The 20,569-nt window shown below is 39.8% G+C and overlaps 1 protein-coding gene across 2 annotated transcripts in view; it reads right to left on the reverse strand.

The window, feature by feature from the left end:
* Positions 1-735: 735 nt before the first annotated feature.
* CDK6 (cyclin dependent kinase 6) overlaps positions 736-20,569 on the reverse strand; it is a 271,790-nt gene continuing 251,956 nt past the window's right edge. For both annotated transcript variants that reach the window (XM_064289982.1, XM_064289981.1), the window contains 2 exons: positions 16,398-16,533; positions 736-10,382 (listed from right to left, as the gene is read on the reverse strand). In XM_064289982.1, the coding sequence (XP_064146052.1) occupies positions 10,236-10,382; positions 16,398-16,533 (283 nt within the window). In that variant the 3' untranslated portion in view covers positions 736-10,235. The remainder of the gene's footprint in view (positions 10,383-16,397; positions 16,534-20,569) is intronic.

The following is a 20,569-nucleotide window of genomic DNA, read 5'->3' on the forward strand; positions in this document are numbered from 1 at the left end:
TCAAAAAATTGCTGTTTTTATTATCTTTATTTGCTACCAATATTTTTTATTGTAAGAAGTTGTACAAAAGGTATGATAAATATACAAACCATTTTCTCTATTGACTTCAATTTAGCTTGTGCATATGTGAAAACAGTTGACAGTGATGTTTCAACACCAATTAAAAAAAAAACACAATGAATTTCATTATCTGACAATAAATATCTAAATTTGCATTCTAGCACCCAGTAAGACATCCAGTTTCCAAAGGATTATTTATCTGTAACCCTCTGAATTTTCTGACATGTTACCATTGCCATTGAACAGAGTTACCACTGTCATCCTCCCTCTCCAATTAAGTCATACAGTGAGGCCCACGCTAAAATGGCTACATTTGACCTCAGAAACTTCAGGTCATAAAGCATCCCTTACTTGAGCTACATTTTTAAACAGAGATTTCTAGTGATGGGGTACTTCATATAAATTTTTGTGGTCTTTGGATTACATATTTTACACGACATAAACACTTTTCAATTTTTCTCTTAAGGCATGAAGGTTCTAGATAAACTGACCTGTATTTCCATTTTCCTCAAGGTCCTGGGTGATGCAAATGACTAACATGCTGGGCTGCTATCCGAGAGAAAGGTTGGAGGTTTTAGTCCACCCAGAGGTGAGTTAGAGCCGACTCGATGGCAACTGGTTTTCAAGTGGAGGAAGGAAGAACATTCAGCTCAAGAAGCTATGAGGAGGGTAACCTTAGGAATAATTTTTTTTTTTTTGTCTTAGGAGGGCTTTCTGTATGAAATGGAGGAATGGTCAATAGAGTGAGATGCTCCTGTCTATATATCTGAGGCCATTTTTTTTGTGAGGGCTAAATGATTCAAATACATAGGAAGGTCCCTGCTTTCAGACAGCTGGGCTGCACCCACACTTGGGGAGAGCACAGGGTTTATATGCCCTGTGAGTAAGGATTCCCAGGTGGACCTGACAGGCCAGTGTGGTCATTCTTAATCATGTGTACAGAGAAAAAAGCAGAAGCAATACCTAACACCAAGTCACCTGCCAAAATTCTTGTAAGACTGTGTTCTAAGCAGTGCATTTCCACACTGCTTCTTTTACCTGCTGCACCCAAAGCACCAAAACAGAGCATTTTGTAGCAGTATGAGCAAACGGAATGAGAGTAATAACGCACCTTTGAGGAACATGCACCCTTGTGAGTCTGTACCCTGATATTAACACAGCAGAATGAGTTTCAAGTATGAAGAAATACAGTAAAAGTACGGTCTGTGGGTGGGTAGAAAATAGCAGCCTGGAATGTGGTTTGTATTCTTGGTTAATTTTTCTCTTTGTACCACAGCCCAAACTGAATGCTCTGTAGAATCACTTGGTTTAAAAATCATGATGTGTACAAAGAAGCTAGAGTGCATTTGTGTGTGCTGTCATGAGCACATTTGACGCCCAGGATCAGGAACCTTCTCTTGATAACTGTGGCCAGCTGAAGGTCAAGTGGGGATGGTGGCCAGGTCTAGGCAGGCATACCCATGGCATCCATTTAAACTGTCTCTTATCACGTCCCAGACGACCAAAGAGTGGCAGAGGTGGATGGGAGAGCACCATGTGCACAGGCCAGGGTGGTGGCAATGAGGACTTCAGTGGGAGGGAAAGGGAGATACAGGGAAGGGGGGGTTCGGTCATCCTGGGCTGGCTCACACAGTCTAGATTAACACCTGACAAGTATAACCTCTACATAGAAACACAGAATCCAACAGGTCAAATGTCCAAATTAAGATTTTTTTTTAAAACTTTTAAAATATTTTATATAAATCGAAGAAAAAGTTTACTGTGTGGGATAGCCTTGCTGAAACATTGAAGAAAGCTTTCACTAGATCCTATGGGAATGCAGAAACACTAAGGCATTTTACAGTGAAAACGTGCTTTTACACATCTCAGAAATGATAATCTTAGAAAACTCTCTAGTTCTAACCTGTACCCTATGGGAACTGATATTGTGCTTTTCTTAACACTTACTGTTCTTCTATTCCAAACACTTGCCCTTTAACCTTCAGATCAAAATCTAAAATACCAGAAATGCAACAAGCTTTTGAGGTATTGAGGACCGTCAGTTGTTAAAAATCCCATTGCTGATTATTGTACATGCAATCCTTGTTTATTACCAGACTGGACTGCTTCTGTACAAACTCAAGTTGCCTGAAGCATGGAAAATTGGACTCCTCCATCTGACACATTCTGGAAGCCTCGATGCACAAGCTGACACAGTCCTGCTTCTACAGAAAACTCTCACACTGCTCGCCTTTCGACAGCACTACCTGTTCCTGCTACTGCACACGACACCTAGAAGGGGACTTGACCTTGTCGGGGAAGCTTCTAAGGCCAGCCGAGAGAAGGCACCACCCATCACCTATCTCTGACTGGCAGCTACTCCAATGGCCACATGGCAGAGTTCCTAAATTAAAGCTGTATCTGAAATGCTTCTCTAACTTTAGTTTTTATTTTGCTATATTATTACACTATATTATATGCATATTTGACAAAAGCAATAACTATAAAGTCCTTTGCTTTAATTCATTTATATAAGAATAAAACACCTAGACGCCAAAAATACTGTATCTATAGACTTAAATTCTACTAACCATGTTAAAATGCATGCAGCTTATTTGGGGGCTTAGTCTAATTTTTATTTTCTTAGCTCATCAAGACCACGGTAATGAACATTAAATGCAAGTCCTATCACTTTCTGCCTTCAGTTACACTTTCACAGGGCTAGTGTGATTCAGAAATAAATAATACACATGAATAATAATAGAAATAATTTATGTAGATGTAGAACTTGAAATAAAAATTCCCCATCTCCTCAAGTGCTGATCCTAGGGGTAGTTGATTCTATTAATTCCATGTACTAATACATTTATTACTGATCATAGGAATATAAATGAATACCAACTAAGTAACTCTAATATACAGTTGTACAGCGTTGCAAACACAGGACTAGAATGAAAAGATGATATAATGCTCTCGGGGATTCAAGAAATGTATTACTGCTAGAATACTTTATTATTCAGAAACTTCAAGGTCAAATCCAGAGTTGCTGGTGGTCAGAGAAATATTGCTAGCAAACACATATTATTGCATTTCATAAATGTTAAGATGAAAAATTTTTAAGTAAAGGTACAAAGGGTATCTTCAGAATTTTAACCTAAGCACATCAACGGAATTTGGCTAGAAACCACAGAGAGAATTAAATTAATTGTGTGGTTCTATGCTTGCTGATTAGTGCTACAGTCATAGTTTTCGGAAGTCAATATGTGCAGAGATGTGCCTCCTTCAAAAAAATTCCTCTCAACAGGAAAATCCCTTAGTACATGGGGTCACTTGTTTACCTATCTTTAACTATTTGACAAGGAAAAAGAAGAAAATTGAAACTAAATAGGAGCTTTTGCCAACTGAAGAGGAAGCAGAAAATACACACTTTTTCAAAACAAAATTTTTCCAGGTGTATCTTTTGCCGTCACATATGTAACATGGTAGAAAATAAAAAAATAAAAACATCTTTCCTGTAATTATACATCTTCTCTTAAAAAAAAAAAAAAAAAAAGCGGAGCTTAGAACTTCAGAGATGCTTGGCAGGCAGCTCGACACAGAGCCACCTCTGCCACATCTCGTCACACCCGAGCTTTCGGAGAATTGTGTTGTACTTCTTTATACACAGAAGACACCCGTTTGAGTCTCGGGACGTTTTACTTCCTAAGAGTGCAAAGCGGATGCCTCTGAGACAGCAGCAGGGCACATTTTAGACCTCGGACAGTATCCTGCGGGTCTGCACACGGTTTCAGGCACCGACAGGTGAGTGGGCGGCGTGTCTCAGTCACAGGGCCGGGGTGACAAGGCACCGCACCCGAAGGCTTTCAGTGTTGAACACGAGCGAGTAAGAGTTCCAACTGGCCCACGGATAACTAACTCGAGGTCAGAATTCGGTCTTCCTTTTAGGGGCTTAAGCTGAAATTTACTTGGGTGGGATTTTGAGCGGAGGGACGAGGCTGATGATTTCACAAAGAGCTTTCTACAGGCCCTCGTGTGCGTGGTATCTTGATTGAGTATCAGTTACTGAGACTTGCCTGCCTGCTACTCTGGAGGAAAGTCAAGTGGACACTACTGAGTTTCTGCAGCTCAGAAGGAATAAACTACCTTCTGCCGGGCTATGCTGAGGAAACTGAGACCTGTAATTAACTTCCCCCTAAATTTCAGTGATACTATTTATTAATTGTGATGCTAATCATTAATTTAAATAATCTGGAGGATAATGGGCCTGTGAGTTAACCTTTAAAAGAAAAAACAAAACTCATATTTCAAAGTATAAAATTGCCATTAAAACTTACATGCAAGATACACTCCTAAGTTATTCTGTACATATACTTAAACAAGATTTAAAAAATGAGAATTTGTTGTGAATTTACATTTGTGATTATGCAAATGAAAAAAAATTTTTTAAAGGATTTTAGGGTTGTTTCCAGGTAGCCGTTCTTTAAAAAAAAGTTTTGTCTACTTGATTACTAATCTGCTACTTATTTTGCTCATTGTATTTTTTAGTTTGATTCTAAAGCGTAATCAGTGTATAAAAAAAGCTACCATGGTAGGAAACGTGAAAGCAACCGCCTAGGGTATGGGTGTTTTGAGAGGGGCCTGCCATTGCAGAAGTTTTATACTCCTAACAAAGCTGTCCTTTTCACAAATGAGGGTTGACTTTTTTTTTTTTTTAAAAGCAATAAGCCTTGCCCATCTTTGTAACTTCCGTACTTAGAAAAGTGTCCAGGTAGGTAATTAGTTACCTTAAAAAAAAATTTCTTGAAGAAATGAATGGCTAGGCTTTCTGTATTCACTGAAATGATCAAAATGGGTGTATTATCCTTCCCCAACCACAATTTAATTGCAAACAATTGTTCAGAACCCAGCTAACAGCTAAAAATTCTAGGCTATAGAACACTATGGAGACTATCAGTCATCTTGAAAGGCAAGTGCTAGGTAAGAGTTAAACAGGTGCAGAAAAATAAAGTTAGAATAAAGTCTTTAGAAGTATCTCTTTAGCCTTGGTCATCCAGATTTTTTTCCCTAAAAGTGCCACCTTGTGGGATACACTGGAATAAAACAAGAAAGCCCAATCCTAAGGTCAGTATGAATTTAAAACTGAGGCTTTTTTTTTTCTTTTTGTGAGAAAAGCCACCCCTCTTCCCTATCACATTAACTTCAGATAGCTGTAACAGTACTTCTGTAAAAAAAGGGTGCTTGGAAAAAAAAGCCTGTATTCATTTTCAGGTGGCTGTTTAGTTTCTTCTTCAAGTGCAGAACATCAGTATTAAGAAAATATGAATGTGCTCATAGAAGTCCATTCGTTTATCTGAATTAACTTCCTGGGAACGCTAATAAAAAGAAAACATTTTGAAAAGCTGATCGACACTCTGAAAAATTGAGAAAAAAAGAAAACATTTAAAAATCAGCCCCTTTCTGTTTCTTCATTTCTGCTGTTTGCAAAGGTCAGAAGATAAGGCCAAAGGAATATTTTTGGTTTATTTTCTGAAAAAATACAAGTTTGAAATGCTTGAGATATACGTACATACCACATGGCCAACAAAACTGGGTTGAGAGCTGCATTGATATAAAAAAGGGAGCCAGTAAGAAATGAAAATGCTATTCTCTCATGCTTTTTAGGAAAACTCCATTACTAATTTTCTAAGGACTTCAATTGCTTAACAGGCTTTTGGTAGCCTCAAGCAGTTTTTTTCCATTGTGCAGAAGAAACCTGTCAGTATCTTGCTAATTACATACCTGAATAAATTTAATACACATGGATAAGTGGTTTTGAGTGAAGGTCACAATTTTTCAAAAATCCTGGTGGCACAGGAAGCATATACCTTTTAAAAATTTGTTCTATTATTTTTTCTTTTTTACATATTACAAAAAAAAAAAATTCTTAGGGATGTATAAAATATAGCTTCACGAAGCTGCTTCATCCCCATGAAGGGAGGTAATAAGGTTTAATTTGCTCAGCTCAACCTGTAAAATGGTAACTGTGCTTGGAATAGCATCTCCATAAAACATGTCTTTGAATGTATGAAGTCCATAGTTACTAGGTAATTTTAATATAAATTCTTATAATGTATTTGTTAATAACATATATATCATTCAACATTAACTTTGAAATTATCCTTCTTTGAATACCTGTTTTCTCCAGAATTTCCTCTATCCGTTGTTCACTATTTTACAAATAATTTTTAAAGATTTAGAAATTATACATCTTTATTTTTATCTCTCACAATGTAACACATGCATTCTTTTGCATTCATCAATATTAAATATTTAAAATAATATTTTAATATTTTCTTTCCAAGGTAAATATTCTGTAGTTTTTGTTGTAACACAATTATGTAATTCCGGTGGCATATTAAGTTTTAACATTATTCTTTCTTGTACCAAACGATGCAACAAAAGCCTGCTTTTGAAAAATATGAGGTCCTCTCAGGTGTTTATCATAAAAACAGTCAAGTTGTCACTTAATTAAAAGACAGCAATTCTTTGGATAAATGAATTTTAATATATTTTCGATGTTAGGAAGCTTACATGATTTAATTTCCTTAATGGAACGAGAATTGCCATTACTAAACTTGACAGGCACCACTTTTAAGAGAAGCAACTATAGTTACTTAAAAATTCAATCCAAATACATACTTTGAGGTTCAAAATGCTTGGTACTATTTAAGAGTTTTCTCTTGAAGATAGACAGTACCACATTCTGAAGTCAAACTACTGATTTCTCTATTAATAAGGAACATGCTTTCTTTAAGATATTAACTGCCGATGCAATTTTCATTTCTACTCTTCCTTTAAGATACTGTCTCTGCAATTTTCATTTCTACTTAAAAATAAAATTCTGAGATCCTATTTTTAAATGAATAATTTTCAACAGTTCCAGTAAGTCATCTGGAGCTAAACGAAAAGTTGGCCATTCACGGCGTGTGTTTCCCAAGAGAAAATCATGAGTACAGGGAGCTGAAATGCCCTGAGCTTTCTTCCAGGACAAGTGCTTTGCACCTTGAATTCCCACCCACTTCAAAGGAGGGACAGAGTGGGAGGCTCCAAACCATTGGGTTCTTACAAGCCCTTTGTCAGTTGTGTTTTTAAAGTTAGGCCTTTATCGGCCTTTTGCCATGTGATAGCTTACGATGGCCAAAATGGACAGGTTTCCTCTTTTTAATCATGGTTTGTTACTCTCCACCCTACACAACAACTCCCGAAATGAGAGGGCCACCAGAACCAAACATCATAAACTATCAGGCACGTTCTTGCACTAGTCCTAGTAAGAAATTAAAACGTGCTTTTCAAATCTGTCGCCATATTTTTACTTGCTATAAACTGCTTCGGTGTAATTCTGGGGCAGTATGACCTTTTCAGCAAACCATTGCCTAACTTTTGGCAAAGATGTTTAAAACTATAAGTCACAGAAGAATAAGCTGTATTCAGTAAGCTCTTTATCTGCTATCATGCTTCAAAGTGGCCAGGCTGCTTGTGTGGGACCTGGGTTTCAGGAATGGTGAACACGATGCACAAGACATAAAAGGAGAGTAATCCCTCAAGTGCAACAGCCGCACCGAGGGGTGAACTGGGGAAGGAGTCTTGATGAAGTTCAGAAAGGCTGAGACGCCCTTTCATTGGGAAAATTGGAAAATTCGCCAAGAATCTAATAGACAAAATGTTTGTCCTTTAATTTTTCTTTACAAATGCTACTAAGAAATGAGTCAAAAGCATATGCTAGAAATAAAAGTTGAGCTCTCTACTTGTTTAAAATCCTAAAGAATGCTGAAAAAAATTCCAGTTTTAGAAGAGCTGCATTTTTCTTGAGCTAACTTATGATAAACTTTTGCAAAAGCAAAAACTAAAGTTATGTTCACTCTAGCCATGGATACTGACCAAAAAAAGCTCATGAGGAATCAAGTGCAGTGAGTTTTTTTTATTTCAATTTGCGGGCTCCAACAAAAAATTGTCTTTGTATTTTGATCCTTGATCCAAGGAAAGGCAGAAATCACTTTTCCAGGTGAGACTGAGAACAATTTGTGTTGAATGGTCGGGAGTCATTATATCTCAAGCATTTATAGTGATGACAAAACATTATCAGTGTTGTCACAAGAAGAAAGTATAAAACATCCTTATAGCCCAGCTTCTCATTCTTATCTTGTGTTAGGAAAAATTTCCCGTTTTTCAAACTATACAATTAGACCAATGCTAACAATGCATGTGTTAAAAAAAAAAAAAAAAAGGTTCCCAACTCAAAAAGCTCTCAGGAGAAACGTCTCCTGATTTTTCTCTTGTTCGAGATAGTCATATGCAATATTAAGCTGTCAAGAATTTAGTAAGGCTTTACGATGAATAAATATCATCTGAACATTTTCTCCTGAGTGAGGCAATGTCCACTCTTTGAAAATCTTAACTCTGAACATGGTCTAACTGTTCCATGCATTCAAAACATGACCTAGATAGCGAAAGCAGCTAGACTTCCCAAAAGATTGTTCACTTCTGTGTTTTCTGGCTGCTAAAGCCAACTGCTTGAGCACTAAACCACGTTTAAGGCAGAGATGGTATAGAATATGAAGTACCGTAGAAGGCAAGAGAACAGCAAGAGAGAAAGCAAAGCTGTTCTCAGTGGCCACGGCTGACTGGCTCTGCAGAGCTGGGGTGTGCACAAGGCACTTAAAGGCCAGCAAAGCCTGGGGAATGGGGAAAGATCACTTTATAGAGTAAATATAGATCTCTAAAAAACATCGCCTTGGCTACTGCACTGACAATATATTCTATAAAAGGTAAAACAGTAAGTAACTGTTTAAAGCAGTCTATGTGCTGGTGATTGAGCAGAACAAGTATTCAGCTCATTTCCTAGGTAACAACAGTGAACACCACGTAGGAAGATCGAGATTAGAGTGAGAACATATGGACCTTGCTAGGATTGTGGAACTGAGGCCATGAGCCATAATCTGACTGTGCTTATTTATGAAAGGTTCATTGCAAGCAAGAAAGCAGGTGGTGCGTGGGGACAGCTTAAGCAATCCGTGATTAGTTATGTAATGGTAGCAACAGATATTAGAGGTGCTGGGGATAAACAAGACGGACACTTTGCAAACAAGGCAGTGCATGATGGAAAGTACAGTGTAATGGGAGGGGGAAGACCTAAAAGACATTCTTGTCTCTAGTCAGGGGGAACTACTCTCCAAACCAAAACAGGAAGCAGTTTTTCTGACAAATTCCTAAAAACAAAAACAACAACAAAAAATAAAGGAAATAAAGAAATTTCAAACCAGGAAATAAAGGCTTCCTCTATTTAAATTTTTTTTTTTCCCTATTTGAGGTACACTCTCTAAATCTACAGCAGGTAATAAAAAGCTTACAAGGTATTTTCCGAAAGAAACTATAAAGTATAGTATTATATAGAAGGCTAAAACTGACTTACAATGAGCAAATTCAGCTTTCTGAAGAGTAAATGAGAATGTGTGCTTTTAAAACAAGTCTCTTAAAAGATATTAGGATTTTTTTTTTTTCTTTTTGCGGTGTGTATAAAACTTCAACTAGATAGTGAATCTTTTACTGCTAGCAAGTACACTGCTTTTGGCCAGAAAAGAAATGCTGAGGACATAGACTTAATTTTCTAATTTGAGAAACCTAGTCTGATGAATCACCTTCAGTTAACATTATTTATGAGTCACCTTGAGTCTTTAAAATTCAATTATTCTTTGTTGCTTACAAAAAGTAACGCTTTAAGAGATCACGGAATCTCTCTCTCACTCACACATACACACTCACTCAAAAGTACCAAATGAGGCCCGGGCAGCTGCAGAGAGATTACATCATAACTCAGCTGTGCCTGGATTGCCCACTTCACACTGGCAGCATTCAAGGTTAGAAAAATGAAACGGCAGCACAATTGGTCAGCAGCTTCTCTTCTTCTGGAATTGTTCCAGGTTCTTGAAACAGACAGACAGACACACAAACAAACGAACATAAAGCTGCAATCATTTTTGCATTGATTTCAAAACAGTAAACTAGGCGGTTTCCTTGGAGAAGCAGAGCCCAGCCAGAAGACGGCAGCTGGAAGGCCTCCGGACGGCAATCCCCATCAGCTCTGCGGAGTCTACCCAGGGGCACCTGCCAGCCACCAAGGGCGTTGTGGGTACAATCAGCTCAAGGCAGCCGCTGGGGCCTCAGGCTGTGTTCAGCTCCGAGGTGTTCTGGCCAGGCGGCAGATGTGAATCCAGGTTCTCCTTGCACCTCTCCAGGTCGTGGAAGTATGGGTGAGACAGGGCACTGTAGGCAGATATTCTTTTCGCTGGATTGAATGTCAGACACTTCTGTGATAAAGAAAAAAGTAACTGACTGACATAAACCATGTCAAGTACATAATGTGTGTATACACTTATGTATCTATTCCATGCCACGTATTGTGTGGTGCAAACGGTGCGCTCAGCTGCTGAGAGGTTGGCAGTTAGAATCCACCCAGGGGCTCCTCAGAAGAAGGGCCTGGCAATCTACTCCCGGAAAATCAGCCTCTGAAAACCCTACGGACTACAGTTCTACCCTGACACACATGGGGAAGCCAGGAGTTGGAACAGACTCAGAGGCAATTGGCTACTGGTATAATGAGAATGAATGTTTTATTTCAAGGGAGACAAAATAAATATGTAGACAGTACTCATCTTTTGTATGGCCCTGATGTATAAACTGCCCCTCGGGAAAAGCTGAAACTTTTTGGGTGGCCTGAGGACTATAACTTACCCAGGATTTCTCTCCAAGCCACTCTAGGTCCCTTAAAAGGGATTTTAATCATTAGTACTAGTCTTGGTGATATGCAGGTAACTTCATTTACACACGGAATCTTCTAATGCTAGTTAACTCAGTGCTATAGTCAGAGACTTCACTGTAACTTCTTACTATGCCATAAGGTTTATCAATGAGCAGCGGATGGAAGTGGCTGTCTTGTTCAGGTGTAAGAAACAAGGGTGCTTGGGGGAAGGGACAAGCACAGGATAAAATCTAGCATTGCAACTTAGTCAAGACATGTTCGATACAATGGTTTTTCAGCACATATTCCCTCTCTACCCTTACTTCAGGGAAGGCATCTCCGTCCCTCCACTGAAATTGGCTTTTACCATGTAACTTGTTTTCATCAATGGAGTGTGGTCAGAAGTGGCAGGGTGCCTGTTCCAAGAATATCGTACGTTTCTGCTTGCCCTTCTGGGAGTACTCACCTTCCACCGTGAGAAGAACATGCCCCAGGGAGCCACTGCCCTTCTGGCCTGGGACCCAGAACAAGGTACACAAGTAGACCTGTACCTGACCCCTAGCCTGAGTAGAGCTGATCCAAATGACTCACAAGGCTATCTCTGCCAATCCGCAGACCCATGAGTAGGAGATAAATGCCTACTGTCGCATGCCAGTGAGATTACTTTGGGTTGTTTGTTATGCAGCAAAAGCTGACTAATATAAGGATCAAAGAATGTACCTCAGGCTCTGAAAGCATTTAGATGGCAGGAGCTCTGAAACTGCTTTCAGCAATCATGTTTGGAATAACACCCAGCCTTCTAAGTTAACCATGACAAAGGGCATACTACTCGGTAAACTGTGTAGGTTTTGGGTGATAAAAATAATGCTTCCAATAGTTAAAATGGTGAATGTTACATTCTATATACTTTACCACACACACACACACACACACACACACAGCTTCTCCCAAACTCTACCTACTTATGTATGTACATAGGAATATTCACAGAGGTATATGTATTTATCTGTACACAGATGACTGAGGCATTAAATATAGTAAAAGCATTTTTCAGATAAATGAGGTATAACTCTCCACATGCTAAATTTTAAAATGTTGTTTCTTAAAAAATCCTTTCTAAAACATCCTGTACTCTTTTTCTTCAGTAATTCATTTTCAGTAGGGGCAATGGGTACTACTGGAGTCTACAGCTCCTGACCTTGTACTATTCACAAACAGCCCTCCTCCCTCTGCTTCACAGTTCTAGCTTGTGTCCTCCAGCGCGGAACAGCGAGAGCCTCCAAAGGCTTCTGAGGTTTGAGGTCGTGGGCTGTCCTTTCCCCGAATGTCCCTGGATACTATCTTTTATGACTGAATTTCCCTGATTCCTGACGTCACTGGTTCTGCTTCTTACACCTCTCCCTTGCTTTTTCTAATCTCTGCTGCCACTCTTATTGCCCACACCCTTCCTTCTCTCTTTGGTAGGTATTTGTGCCTTTTCTCCTGCTACTTCTCCAGTCTGGCACTAGTGTGTGGTCTGACGTTGAAAGCTAACCCTCTTAGTGGGGGACCCTGAATGAGCAGAGCACGTGGCGGTGTCTGTTATCTTCACATCTTAAGTGCTTCTTGATGATTTCTACTGAGGTTAAAGCTAGGAGATGTTCTTGGTTGTCTCTGGATGTTCTGGTAGCTAGAAGAGTGGGCTACTTCACTAAAGATGTCCATTACAGTGACTGTCTGCCCAGAATTCCCTTCTAAGAAGGGCATTTCAGCCAAAGCTCCTGTGGAAAAGGAAAGCCTATGGTGGTGATGCTTTATGGCACGTGATCCTGCCCCCTCACAGCACAGCTGACTGGACCAGGAGTGTGACCTGACCCTAGGTAGCAACCCAGGTCATAGCTTGGCAAAGAGCTGAGAATGTTGGCCAGATTACTTTTCTTGGAATTTGATGTAGGAAACACTGACAGGGAAAGCAGTGGGTTTGGAGCTGAAAGGATCCATGAAATAGCTGAAGTTCTTATAGTCAAAGGCATGAACTAAAGTTAAGGGGAGCAAACAGTATGACAGAAGAAGCAATGGGGTAGAGAAGAGGCATAAAGAACAGAGAAAAGCAGAGATGCTAGGAGCAAGTGATGCACAGGGCAGAGATAAAGAACTGACACTCCAGATTCCTTTCCATGTCCAGGCCATGTGAAACACTCCATCAAACCCCCTTTTCTTAAGGTAACACAAGTATATGTCTGTTATTTGAAACCAAAGAAAAAATCTACCTAAATAGCATGTGAACCAGTGAGTGTGATATATGTGTGAGCTTTCATCTAGGCAAATATTTTCCTTTTTAATTAATATATTTCAAGGGATGTGGGCCAAGGTCCTTACTGAAGGAAAAGCCAATGGTGGGGAGGGAACATGGCAATTCCTATCCATAACTTGGCAGTGGAGGGAAACTGCCTAAGCATCAGAAAATGAGCCACCCCCAGGTGATGATGAGGTTAGGGCTGTTGCTGGGCAAATCCATGGCTGTGCAAACATACACATGCCAAACAATGGCTGTTTCCACTAAGAACTGAGGCATAACATTTCTACTAAGGCCTACAGACTCATAGGTCTATATGTGAAATTTAGAATACACTGACAGAATGGGAGCACTGCCTCCTTGGAGCCTATGCGCACTTTCTTGAGTAGATACCAAAGGTTGTTAATTTAGTAGGTGTCATGGATTGAATTGTGTCCCCAAAAAATATGTGTATCAATTTGGCTAGGCCACGATTCCCAGTATTGTGTGACTGTCCACTATTTTGTCATCTGATGTGATTTTTCTTTGTCTTGTAAATCCTATCTCTACGATGCTAATGAGGTGGGATTAGTGAAAGTTATGTTAATGAGGCAGGACTCTGTCAACAAGATTGGATTGTGTCTTCAGCCAATCTCTTTTGAGGTATACAAGAGAGAAGTGAGCAGAGAGACATGGGGACCTCACACCACCAAGAAAGAAGCACCGGGAGCATAGCGTGTCCTTTGGACCCGGGGTTGCCACACTGAGAAGGTCCTCAGCCAGGGAAGATTGATGACAAGGGCCTTCCTCCAGAGTGACAGAAGGAGAAAGCCTTACCCTGGAGCTGGCACCCTGAATTCAGACTTCTAGCCTACTAGACTGTGAGAGAATAAACTTCTCATTGTTAAAGCCATCCACTTGTGGTATCTCTGTTATAGCAGCACTAGATGACTAAGACAGTAAACGATAACTACATATTACTCAGTTGCTGTTGTCAGGTGCTGTTCAGATGATTCTGACTCATAGTGACCCTGTGTACAACAGAACGAAACACTGCCCGGTCCTGCGCCATCCTCATAATTGTTCCTGTGTTTCAACCCATTGGTGCAGCCACTGTGTGAATCCAGTAGGGTCCCAGATACCAAGGGCAGTCCATGAGGGGTCTCCAAGTACAGGGAATTATGTACAAGGCCAAAGATTATGCGTCTGAGTTTCAGGTGCTGTTGAGTTCATTCTGACTCATGGTGACCCCATGTGTGTCAGAGTAGAACTGCGCTCTATAGGGTTTTTCAATGGCTGATTTTTCAGAAGTAGATTGCTAGGCCTTTCTTACCTGGCACCTCTGGGTGGGCTTAAAACTCCAATCTTTTGGATAGTGGCTGAGTGTGTTAACTGTTTGTACCACTCAGGGACTCCAAACAGGTCATACCAAACCCATTACCAATGAGTCGATTCCAACTCAGAGTTACCCTATGGGACAGCGCAGAACTATCCCATAGGGTTTCCAAGGCTGTAAATTTTTATAACAGCAGGCTGCCTCATCTTTCTCCCGGAGCGGCTGGTGGGTTTGAACTGTCGACCTTTTGGTTACCAGCCGAGTGCTTAACCACTTCACCACCAGGGCTCCTTAAAATGGGGCTTCTCACAAAACCCATTGCTATCGAGTTGATTCCAACTCATAGTGACCCTATATGACAGAGTAGAACTGCCCTACAGGCTTTCCAAGGAGCAGGTGGTGGATTCAAACTGCTGGCATTTTGGTTAGCTGCTGAGCTCTTAACCGCTATGCCACTGAAGTCCTTATTTTCAGCGAGGTATTTTATTTATATTTATTGAACTTTAGATGAAGGTTTACAGAACAAATTAGTTTCTCATTAAATAGTTAGTACACATACTGTTTTATGACATTGGTTAACAACCCCACGACATGTCAACACTCTCCCTTCTCGATCTTGGGTTCCCTATTACCAGCTTTCCTGTCCCCTCCTGCCTTCTAGTCCTTGCCCTTGGGCTGGTGTCTCTTTCAGTCTCATTTTGTTTTATGGGCCTGTCTAATCTTTGGATGAAGGGTGAACTTCAGCAGTGACTCCATTACTGAGCTCAAAGGATGTCCAGGTGCCATACCCTCGGGGTTTCTCCAGTCTCTGTCAGGCCAGTAAGTCTAGTCTTTTTTTGTGAGTTAGAATTTTGTTCTACATTTTTCTCCAGCTCTGTCTGGGACCCTCTATTGTGATCCCTGTCAGAGCCGTCAGTGGTGTTAGCCAGGCACCATCTAGTTGTATTGGACTCGGTCTTTTACAGGGTGTGGTACGTGTGGTCCATTAGTCCTTTGGACTAATCTTTCCCTTGTATCTTTAGTTTTCTTCATTCTGCATTGCTCCCAAAGGGGTGAGACCAGCAGAGTCTCTTAGATGGCTGCTCACAGGCTTTTAAGACCCCACATGCTACTCATCAAAGCAGAATGTAGAACATTTTCTTTGTAAACTATGTTATGCCAATTGAACTAGATGCTCCCTAAGACCGTGGTCCTCTCAGCCTAGGAATTCGGTCCCTCAGGGAGTTTGGATGTGTCTATGGCGATTCCATAACCTTGCCTTGTACAAGTTGTGCTGGCTTCCCCAGTGTTATGTACTGTCTTACCCGTCACCAAAGTTACCACTTACCTATTGTCTATTTAGTGTTTTTCTATCCTCACCTCTCCCCTCCCTTGTAACCATCAAAGACTGTTTCTTTCTGTGTGTAAACATTTCATGAATTTTTATAGTAGCGGTCTCATATAATATTTGCCCTTTTGTGATTGACTTATTTCAGCGAGGTGCTTTAAATATGCACGGCACATTAAATGCTTACTAATTTTTAATTAAATGGGTAACTAGAAGGAGTACTGCTATACCGTTCCTTTGGAAAAACATCTCCCCATAGATGTGCCTATTTAAGAAAAGGCATATTAAAATAACCTCAAGTTGCTTAAAGTAGCATGAAACTGTAAACGAGGAAACATAATATCTAGTTCTAAAGAAGCATGTGTCCAAACAAATTGAAAGGCTTCTAAGACTATATTCAAACGAATGAAAAAGAATGGATTTAGAGTGTGGACCAGAATTTTTTTCTTTCCATAAGAACTGACGACATTCCAGAATCAAAAGCCACCAGCTACTACAGGTGTGGAAATGAAACCTGTGAAGAGACTGTAGCCTCCCGCCCTGTGTGACTGGGACACGTGCTGCTGGTAGCAGGTACTGCATTGACACCTGTGCCCACCACCCAGCTTGGATAAGGCAGGTCTTTCATCAGTACAGTGGAGATCAACTCTGCATTCCATGAACTTACCAGAAGTAGGTCTTTGCCTAGTTCATCAATATCTGTTACAAACTTCTCAATTGGTTGGGGAGATTTTGAATGGAAAGCCTGCCTGGGAAGAGCAACATCTCTAGGCCAGTCCTCTTCTCCTGGGAGTCCAATTACACTACAAAAGAACCACAGGTGAACAGAAGCATTAGCTGCTATGCTGAAGCTGTTTTTCCACCAGATTCTAGATGAAGGCAAAGTCCAAGGGGGCAGGCACAGGGTGCGCAGGGCCCCAGGAGCCCCTCATTTGTATGGCTGACATTTATCTCTGTCCTACTGCAATATGGTGATCCTTGGGTGGAGAGTAATCTCACAGAAGAATTGCAAACTTCACTGGGAAGAGATAAGATATCACTCTGGCAGTACAGACACTAAATGTAGGAAATAATGTAGAAATGGAAAATATGACATTACTAGGGGGCAAGCCCTGACGTAAGTGACGATGTGGGATGTATGCATTCAAAGGAGACCACACGGGCATATAATATTTTCCTTTATGCCCAACTGCTTTTTGTGTTTTGATTGAACACGCAGTATTGGCGTGCTTTTAGCCTGCTCATCCAACATGGTTTATTAACATGTACATTTGGTTGCATTTTCCATTAAAGAACAATTCACCAAACAGCAATTATGTACACACATTAGAATTAGATAGGAAGTGAGGCTAGAAGATATGGTAGTCTTGTCCTATGCAAATACTTTTTTATAAAGAAAGTCTATGATATTCAAATATGAGGACAGAATAAATAAAAAGCGTATCATTTATGTTTCCCCTGAAAATCATTCTGGGATCAGCAATGTGCAGACAGCATCAAGCGATAAAAAGAACACAAGCTTTGGAAATAGGCAGACCTAGGTTACAATTCTGCACCTGCCACTTACTGGCTATGTGACTAAGGATAAATTATTTAGCCTCTATGAGCTTCAGTTTCCTTATTTATATACAGATAATCATTTATGGTTGTTGTGAGGATCAGTAGTCATTTATATAGAGTACTTGGCAACATCAATACGTAATGCATTGTTATCATAATAAGAAAATAATGTTATTAATCCAAAATACATAGGAAATGCATGACTACCACACTAAAATATGAACAGCTTGAGTTCTACTCATGTGTAACTTAACGTTCTTCAGAAATATTACTAGGTCAGTGGTCCTAGATAATATATATGCAATTTAGATAGGATTGATAGTTTCCAATGAAAAATAATGTGTAGGTAGTAAGTAGGTTTGAACAAGGGAAATTGGGGGATGCAAAAACTTACATCTCACATAGAGTCTGGTTAATTCTGAGCTAAAAAATCAGAGCTCTGTGGACAGTAAAATGTTCTGTACATATGACTATTTAAATACTGGACCAAACTATTTTAACTACGGTTAGAAATGATGCTGGTCCATGTCAGGGTCTTCTCCTTGGTCTGCATTCCCTGGGATTAAGGCCCATGGAGGGGTGTTCTCATGAATATATTCCCAGGTTTTGGGAAGATGTGGTGATAAAGGTCTCAGGACTTTTGTATGACTTTGTTCCCTCTTCCCACACCTCAACAGAGCCCAGGTCAAAGAATTCACCTGCAAGGAGCAGACACCTGTATCATCAGACACACAAAACACCTTGATCTTGACTGTCAGGCATGCTGGCTGGCCGTGTTAGTGAGGCAAAGGCAGCAGACTGACAGATTTACTAGGACAAATGAACATAAATGCCAACTGGAACAATATGAAAATTTGTTTTAATAGCAAGGCCTAAAATAGGAGTACAAGGAAGAAAACAAAAATACCACTGTAATTACTAAAGGAAATGTACAAGTGTCTGTGTTTGGAAAGAATGGGACAGGGCAGAAAAAAGAAGGAAGAATGTTTATTAAAGATCTTTTTATGGTTTCTCTCATTCGTTTTCAGCCTTTTAGCCATTTTTATATCAACATTTTGCACAGTCACTTAGAAATTGATTGTTACAACTTTTGGTAATAGTTTAAAATCTTTTTATTCACAGGTTTGAGTATATCTATAGTGAGTTAAATCTTGCCATATAGGAAACAGGATGACAAAAGCCTTCAGAGAAATAGTGTGTTTCTGTGCATTTAGGAATGTATTTAATTATGTGGTACATAATTAAATCTATACAACATACATTTATATATGTAACTTTGAGAAGTGTTTTTAAATTTATCACTTCTTCTGATTCCTGTAACAACTCACTGAGATACATAGGTCGGCCATTATTATTCCCATTTTATAGATGAGAAAATTGAGAAAGAGGAATGAAATGAACTGTCAAAGTCACACACAGTGAATTCAGCTGCGGAGCCGCATTCTCCTATTCCAAATCCAATGTTTTGCTTCCATTTAACCATAATACTGCTTTTAAAAATGCTCTACAATGCCATGGACTAAAAAGCATTCAGGTTCACTTTCAAAGTACTTTCTGGTTTTTGAAAGCATAAATCTCCCTAAACATAGAAATGTTTTTGCCCTTAAAAAAAAAATGACTTTCCTTAAAAAAAACAAAAAAATTCAATTTAATGTCCAGTATGAACTTTGATGGCCCATAAATGAGCATTGTGAAACTCCGACAGGTCCATTAAAAAGTGCTTGAATCTAATTTCACTATTTGGACAGCTGAATATAAGCCTTAAAAGTTGACATTTATACTGGAAAGACTTACAGGACACAAATCCTATAAATGGCAGTGATGGCAGGGACAGAAGACATTTTTCAAGTACCTGAGAAGTGACACTAGGGTGCAGCATTGTCCCTTTTCTCTGGCAAGGTAATGCATTCAGAGGAAATAAAAGATAATTTTGATGAAACAATGTCAGAAACCAAGACGCAAAACTGTGCTTGAAAAGCACAAAACATATCAAACTTTATGGCTTCTCTTCTGTTGGCAACCTCGGGTTGCCAGACTTTGCCAAAAGTGAAACTGGCTTTCCCTGGGAAGCAAGTAAAACTTACCATCAAATGTTCCTTGTGGTCCATCTCCCTGGCTTAAGGGGTATTAACAACGTTAACAAGATTGCAGATGTCAGTGCTGGAGGTGAACTGAACTCCCAGGTGGTGTAAGTGAGGGAGAACAGGTGACTGATGGCCTTTCATCCCTGGCAAGCTGGTTTCAGTAAAGATTGATTTTCATTTTAACACAGGGTCAATGGTATGAGTGGCTTTCACTGTTCCCTCTTCAGGATCACATGCACACAAAATATAGTCAATGGTCATGGGAAGATGGGAGTGTATAGCTATATAATAAAAGAACTTGATACCCAGAAGCAGGGGAGTGACATGAAGCCTTTGCGCTAAATTCAACCATTTTACAGGCGTGGTCAGTAGTACCAGCAGTAGCAGCAGTAATGGCAGCTGCCCTGGACCTGGGAAGCCCTCAGATAATAAAATTGGCAGATGTTTCTTCAGGCCTTAAAGCCACTGGGTTCTGACTTAGCTGTGGCACTGGCATTGACAGAAGTCTACTGGAGAGGCTTCCAGTCACCAAAAGAAAAAGTCAGATTCCAGTTTTATTCCAACTGTTTTAAGGAGTCATCCTTGAGTATAGTGTTAAAGTATAATTCTGTTCTTTAGGGGCACTGTTTTTTGCAGCCTTATAGACTGCAAATACAAAAATCACTGGGATTCCTATAAAACGTCAGAGACCAACGATCAGGGTTATTTTTGGTCTTGGACTCCCACTTTCTTCCTACTCCACCCCAATTCTGATGGGGCTTTGCAAATGCCTGGATCCCAAAATGATGCCGTATCACATGCTTGGTGAGAAGAAAAGCCCCTGTTACATTCTAGACACATAAGAGCATCCATACTCTCACATACACAAACATGTAGATATGACTGAAACTTTGGAAATCATCAGCTATGTAACAGACAACTAGAACCAAAGAATCTGAACACAAGAAAGGATCTTACAGGGAATTTAAGTCCAGAGATTCATTTCTCATATGAAGACATTAAGGAGCAAAAAAGGTTGAATAAATAATAATGAATAATAATAATAGCTAACATCTTTAAAGCACTTAATACGTGCCAGGCACTATGTAAGTCCTTATAGGGTGTTTTAAAGGACTAGCTCAAGGCTGCATAGTTATTTAATCACAAACCTAGGATTGGAACCTAGGATTCTTATTTCTTATTTAGGCGCTCCAAA

Source organism: Loxodonta africana, chromosome 8 (assembly GCF_030014295.1).
Source record: "Loxodonta africana isolate mLoxAfr1 chromosome 8, mLoxAfr1.hap2, whole genome shotgun sequence".
NCBI classification, from domain to species: domain Eukaryota; kingdom Metazoa; phylum Chordata; class Mammalia; order Proboscidea; family Elephantidae; genus Loxodonta; species Loxodonta africana.